We start from the raw sequence: 6,630 nt of genomic DNA on the forward strand, positions 1-6,630 counted from the left end.
CCAATTCAAATATGAATTGCATTTTGTCAAATGTAGGCCTATTTAATAAGCACGTTGCCTTAATTAACATCAGCTACCATCAGGCTAAACCTGCTTCAAATAAGCTGCCTGCACATTAGCTAATGGCCAATGCAGGTGTGGTACCAAAATGGCAGTGCAGTCTGAATATAAGCTAATACACAAAGGAGTCTAATTTAGGGAGCTTTGTTGCTTTTCCTCCTGTTCGTTTCTCTCATGCTTTCTTACTGACACTTTTATGCAGTTATAGTTACTTCAGTATCGTGATTAAGTGATAAAAGTATTATGGGGATTCTGGTGATTCCAAACCCTAATTATTTAGCAGTAGCATCTGCTATCATCCAAAAACCAACCAAATCAAAAACTCAGGTTCCAAACATGCAAAGTGATTTGTAAACTGGAAGAAGCACAGCATATAAAAAAATAAAACCAAAGAAATATAATTTGTATTTGTCATTGATTTATTGTTTTATGAACCGGTACTTTTTGACACTTCAGATCTGTAGGTCCAGGTGCACGGGTGATTGCACAAGGACTTTATTCATAGATGGATATGGGAAGGTTGGGTAGGACGCTGCACCAGAAATGCACATATCTCATTCTCATCTTCTGTTTCACATAGTTCTTGTTCATATTATGATGGATCTCCAAGTACTGGTGTCCAGTGTTGGTGAATTTGGGCCAAGTAGCGGGCACACTCTCTCCTTTGTTGGGGTCTCTGTGGGTACAATCAGAGAACAGTGCAACAGAATTAAAGCAGATCTATTTCAGTGTGCGACTCAGGTTTGATTTCTGTGATGCTCCTGTGTGTGTCTGCGGAGACATACCCAGTTTTGGCAAAGTTGGTCCAGTAGTTAATCATGTAGCCAGAGAGGTCGCGATGGCGGGGCCAGTACCCCAGTGGTGTGGCGAAAGGCTTTCCGAACACGTACTGCAGGTCATCAGCGTGGTCGGCTCCCATCCAGCTGGGGTAGGGCATGATGAGGCCGCCCATACGGTTGGGCTCAGATAAGGCGTAGGAGTAGGTGCGTCCAGTTCTGTGGTGAGACAAGAGAAGAACAGGGATGTGACAATGAACAATGAACACTGAAGTTTCAGCTTGTTGCAATCTCCAATCCTCAGTGCTGCACGCCGCTAAATCTCCCTAAATCTTACACACTGCTCCTTTAAGCCCTCTTTAAATGGATTTTCCTAGCTTGCTACAGTGGCTGAAGTTAAAGAAAAATTACGCCCTGGTTTCATTCCTCACCTCCTAAAGCAAGGTGTGGAGCAACAGTGCTCATAAATAAACTGAAAGCGACATCTGTGTAGCAGGATCTTATTCTCACGTGGCATTGGCAGCATGAAGGTAGAGGGCAGCCTGAGTAGGAACCAGGAAGATGTAGTCCGTTCCGATCTCCACAACGGTTTTCTTGATGGTCTCCCTGCTGGGGTTTGAGCCCCAGGGTATGGTGTACGTGGAGAAAGCGCTGTCCAAACCAGCTTTGCCCTTCTCTTTAGTGTACGAAGCCAGGAGCCTCTTCACATCGTCGCTGCAATCAGTGAGGTTTGAAAATGAGGTCTGATAAAACACCATAACACCACAGCTCCAACAAAAGTACAGCATGTCTCTCTGTTGCAGAATGTTTCACACTGCGATCAGATTGATTCAACTCACATAGAGGTGTCCACCAGTTGGGAGTTGATTGAAGGAACATCTAAACCAGTGAAGATATGTCCGTCCATGTTGTTGACTCCAGCAATGTAGTCGATTTCAGCCGCGTTATGGAACAAGTTGTAAGGCTCATCCGGCAAGAAGTCCCCATCAATCACAGGCGACAGGAGCAGATTTGTAACAAGGGGGCCTGACAGAAGCAAACACAATCAGACACTTATGTACTGTGTGTTTTATAGGTAACTGACATCCTAATTTTCCATTTGTTGAATCTACTGTTGGTCCATGAAGATTAAGCTAGAAGAATTTAGCCCAACACCTCCAGTTTCTTCAATAATCTATTCTTCATTTGCATGCATAAAACTAAACTCTTAATATGAAAGGAATAGGATCAGTATTTCAAACTTGCTGGTCTAAATAAAACATATTAGTGCCATTAAAAATCCATCCGTCATTTTACATCAAAAAGAGAAAACAAAGCACTTGCTTCCACGCTGAGGATTTGCTGTGTGGCTTTTTGAACATCAAATAAACCTTAAAATCCAGAGTTAAAGGGTATTTTTCAACCTGAATCCAATTTTCCCAATATTTTCTAAAATTGGTCTAGTCTTACATGAGAGCAGCGGCCAGGCTGCAGTGTTAACAGTCAGGGCATGTTCGCACCATCAATTTACGTCCAATGAAAGTTCTTGTTTTTGCCCCTGACAGGCTAGGATTGTTATTCAAGTGTCTGACAAGATTATTGAAAGGACCCTACAGAGACAGACATTTTTGTTAAAGAATCAGATCCTTTTTGTTTGACCAGAAACAGCCCCAAAGTTGCTATCGTCAAACTCACCAGACTCCATTTAAATAAACAGTACTTTTATCATCTTGAATCCCACTTCAATCGAGTGTCAACGGAAACAAACTTAAACTCACAGAAACCATCTTCGTTTGACATTCCAGTGTTTAACAATCACCAGCTCAAGTTTGGTTGGAGTAAACCCTTTATTCGCCCAGTTAGATGTGAACATGTGCTGCCTCTATACACACTTAAATCACTGATTATTTAAATGGTGCCTGGTGGGTTTGGTGATGCCGATTTTAAGGCTGTTTCTGGCTAAACAAAAAGGATCTAACATTTTATCCAAACAGTTTTAGATTGAATCGTCACTGGTTAAAAAAAAAAGTTGTGAGCCCCCAAGGACTTGTAGTTCTTGAGATTGCAAATCCCTGCACAATAATGTCATAGCATGTCGTCAAAACATAGGCTAATATCGTTGAGTAATGTTATCACTGCTACACTGTCTGGAAACGTGCATCGGATTCACTAAAACATGCTCATCTATTACAACATAATGTTAATAGCTGTAGGGTGCTAATATTAAGGTAGTTTAATTCATCGTATCTTTAGTAAAAGCAATAGTGTCTCTTATATGTGTTTAAAAACTGCACTTTCCCAGCATTTAACAGGCTTAGTGTGTCAGGACTCTTAAGGGAAACTCTCACGAACCAAGTTTCAATACAAATGTAGTGCAAAGTTTAAACTAATCTCCAAAAAATCTGTAAAAGAAATTGCCAATTAATGTGCATTTCCATCCACTTCTGTAATGTGAACATTAGGAGTTGGGCATATGGAGATGAATATAATATAATAGATATAGTTGCACAGTTTCTCCAGTGGGGTATCATTAAACCACTGCAGAAGAAGAAAGTGCAGCAAGATGACGTCTTCATCTCTTCATTGCTCTGGTACAAAGCACCACAATGTCTAAGATGTAAACCAGGCTATGTGGAGTGCAGTACTTACGATCAGGTGAGCTGGACAGATCAAGAGAACCAGCCAGTGTAAGGAGCGCAGGATCACTCATCTTCAAACAGGCAGCCATAGTGTGATCGGTGGGGCAGTTGACTTTCAGAGCAACCTGGAGAGAAGGTTCAAATCATCTTTAACTGTTTCCCAGAGCTTTATTTATGTACATTTTAATTACAGTTAATTTAAATATATGTCAGAGATGTTGTTCTGTACCTCCTCTGCAAACCTGCGGGGGTTCCTGTTGACAGCCCAGGGGCAAAGGGCGACACCGCTCTGGGAGATGGCCCTCCTGAACAGCCCTTTGTTGTGTGGAGTGAGAGTCTGTGAGTGGGCAAAATAGATAATTTGATATACATGATAATTATAAATTTGGACTTTTTTTCATTTTATAATTATCATGTATCTGAAAAAAAGCTCCTTACCTGGAAGCTGACACTAGCTCCACCTGCAGACTCGCCAAAGACGGTTATGTTGTCGGGGTCTCCTCCGAATGAGCGGATGTTCCTGTTCACCCAGGCGATGGCGTAGTGTTGGTCCCAAAGACCGTAGTTTCCTGATGTGGATAAACTTTTCACTTAATCACAGCAGAAACTACTAATTTCATGGAACGATTTATAAAATTCACAGGCATGCCAACATCATCTGGGCACAACACAAAAGAAACAGTCACCTACCAGGTAAGTCAGGCTCTCCGGTGCTCAGGAAACCCAGTGCGCCCACACGGTATCCCAGCGTCACGACAATAACATTTCCTCTGTCAGCGATCTCCTGCCCGTCGTACAGGTAGTTGTCCAGGAAGTTGGCACCCATCGAGCCTCCAGCCAGGAAGCCTCCTCCGTAGATCCAGACCATGACGGGCAGACCAGAGGACACTAGAAGACAGAGAGAATGAGTTGTAGTGTACATTCAATATGGACGACACTCTACAGGCTTCTTTCAGTCTTTACCTGAGCGGCCGTGAGGAACCCAGACGTTAAGGTAAAGACAGTCCTCACTGCCTCTGGTGTCAGTCATGATGAGGTTCACCTGAAGACATCTCTTCCTGTATTGGTTTGCCTTCAGAACACCTGACAAGAGACAAGCACAGTGTAAGAGCAAGGGAAGACTTTCATAAATTACCAGAGTAAATTAGTTTTCATGACACTTTACATCATGCCTTTAGCTGATGTTCACTTACCCCTACAGCTGGAAGATAAAACCTTTTCCATCAATGCAATTAAGGTTAAGCAGGAGCAGAATTAGCTGCTTGAGTTAGGGCTACAGTGGCTAAGGGTGCATATTTTTGTGGGGGGAATTAGAGTTTATACCTATACCTTACATTTTGTTAGGTTAGGTTTATGCCATAAACTGAATATAAGAGTGGATGCAGCTACTGTGATGTCACTCACTGGTTTGTGGACTCAGCGTTCAGAAGCATAGATTTACAACAATACCAAGATACTAGATGTCAAGATGGCACGGATCCATTTCAGAGTTGCTCACCTGGTGCACCTGCTAAAAAGTGCTCTAGCATCTGGGTTTACTTCTGCGGTGTGTCGCCCACTGAAAATGCGCAGTAGTGTTTCTTCTGCTGGCCATGCCCGTGAGCTCCAGCTTGGCTCTTAGACTTTACGCTGAGATGACGTCATGGATATTTAAATTGCTTTTATTGGGTCGAGGTTAGTTTTAGAAATATAGACCCTCTGTGGATCAAAAATTGATAATAGAAAGAAAGGCTGAGCAGCACTTCTGGTAGCCTGGTCTGAAGCCTCGAATTTGGCATTTTGGCCGTTGCCATCTTGTTTTTTTTAAGGCAGAAGTGACCGTATCAAGATGAGAGGGTTGAGCAGTGGAGGAGTGAGGAGTGGATTGAACTGAGAGCCCAAGGTGGCGCCTTGCAGACAGCCTGACACTCAAAACGACCCACCCTTAATTACGCATAACTTTAAGCCTTAATAAAATATAAATGGGTGAGTTATATGAAAATTCAACCTCTGTAGAGTTTTCATGAAGGGCAAATTTAGCCGTAGAGACCATAACATTTTTATACCAGGCTGTAAATGCCTTTATTTCTGTTTTTTAACATGGGGCCAATGGGGATTGCCTCACTTCTGGAGCCAGCCTCAAGTGGCCGTTCAAAGAACTGCAGTTTTTGGCAATTCCGCCTTGGTTTAATTTTTCAGCAGTGGAGGTAGCCACTTGGTTTATGCATAAGAAACACTGGGTTACGGTTAGCAACAGATCATACTTTGGTTTAAAATACCCAGTGCTGGGGCCACAATACTTGCTGGAAAAGCAGTGATGACTCAGTTAAAAATTACTGCTTTTCATGGCACTATCACCATGGGAAAAACAGTAACAGGTCAATCACAAAACACTCACGTTTGGTGCCTAAAAGGTGTTTGGAAACTCAGCAATGACTCATTAAAACATAGCCAGTTTTGTTGTTTGTTGGTCTCGAACAGTGGTCTGCACTTTGGCAGGCATCTCGCATAGGTTTCACACCATCCATCTTACCCTCCACCTCACCATGACAATTGGATCATATACTAAGTTACATCAGAAACATTTATATGATTCGTATCAAACATGCAAACATAACATACAATGGCATCATTTTCTTTTGGGTTACTGGGCTGCAGTTTACTTACCGTCCCAGCCTGGGTGACGCTTTGGTTTCTCAAATCTTCCAGGGATGTCAGCAAAGGGAATCCCCTTGAAGACGTCCATGTGACGGCGGAACCCAAGACGAATGTTCTTGCCTTCCACCATACCTCCCTCGGTGTACACCACCCCGAGCTACAGGAATTAAACACAAAGAAATACAAAAAGATGACTTGATAAGACAGTCCAAATTATGACTGAAATGTTGTCTGTTGTTCCTTTGAATAGAACAACAATGAAATCTGGCATGCCGTTTAGATTTGAATTTTCAGCTTCCTTTTAAATAGTTTTGGAAAAAGGGAAAATATTTAAATATGTCAGCAATTAAATAATATGTTATAAAATAAATAGGTTAGAATTATGTTTTGACAGACATGTAAAGACTTTAGATCCAATGCAATAAATCTATCTGGAATCAATCGCTCAAAAATGAACAAAAAGTCAAACTTACAGTGGTGGCAGAGACCGCCTCCAGAAACACGGCAGCAGCTACTAAAATCCCCAGCATCATCATCAT

At 42.2% G+C, this 6,630-nt stretch overlaps 1 protein-coding gene across 1 annotated transcript; it reads right to left on the reverse strand.

The window, feature by feature from the left end:
- Window positions 1-461: 461 nt before the first annotated feature.
- LOC125906266 (bile salt-activated lipase-like) lies at window positions 462-6,630 on the reverse strand. The gene is made up of 11 exons (XM_049604769.1): window positions 6,565-6,630; window positions 6,101-6,248; window positions 4,418-4,537; window positions 4,145-4,342; window positions 3,893-4,023; window positions 3,684-3,791; window positions 3,465-3,579; window positions 1,676-1,862; window positions 1,347-1,550; window positions 846-1,055; window positions 462-736 (listed from the first exon to the last, which is right to left on the reverse strand). Exons 1-11 carry the CDS (start codon window positions 6,628-6,630, stop codon window positions 556-558), a joined length of 1,668 nt encoding a protein of 555 aa, XP_049460726.1. The 3' UTR covers window positions 462-555.

Source organism: Epinephelus fuscoguttatus, linkage group LG18 (assembly GCF_011397635.1).
Source record: "Epinephelus fuscoguttatus linkage group LG18, E.fuscoguttatus.final_Chr_v1".
Classification (NCBI taxonomy): Eukaryota; Metazoa; Chordata; class Actinopteri; order Perciformes; family Serranidae; genus Epinephelus; species Epinephelus fuscoguttatus.

Excerpts from the sequence above, each read along its gene's own strand:
- LOC125906266 (XM_049604769.1), bottom strand. The coding sequence starts at position 6,630 with ATGATGATGATGCTGGGGATTTTAGTAGCTGCTGCCGTGTTTCTGGAG. Across the intron at positions 6,249-6,564 it reads AGGCGGTCTCTGCCACCACT|CTCGGGGTGGTGTACACCGA; the intron begins GTAAGTTTGACT and ends TAATTCCTGTAG. Across the intron at positions 1,863-3,464 it reads TCTGTCCAGCTCACCTGATC|GCCCCCTTGTTACAAATCTG; the intron begins GTAAGTACTGCA and ends TGCTTCTGTCAG.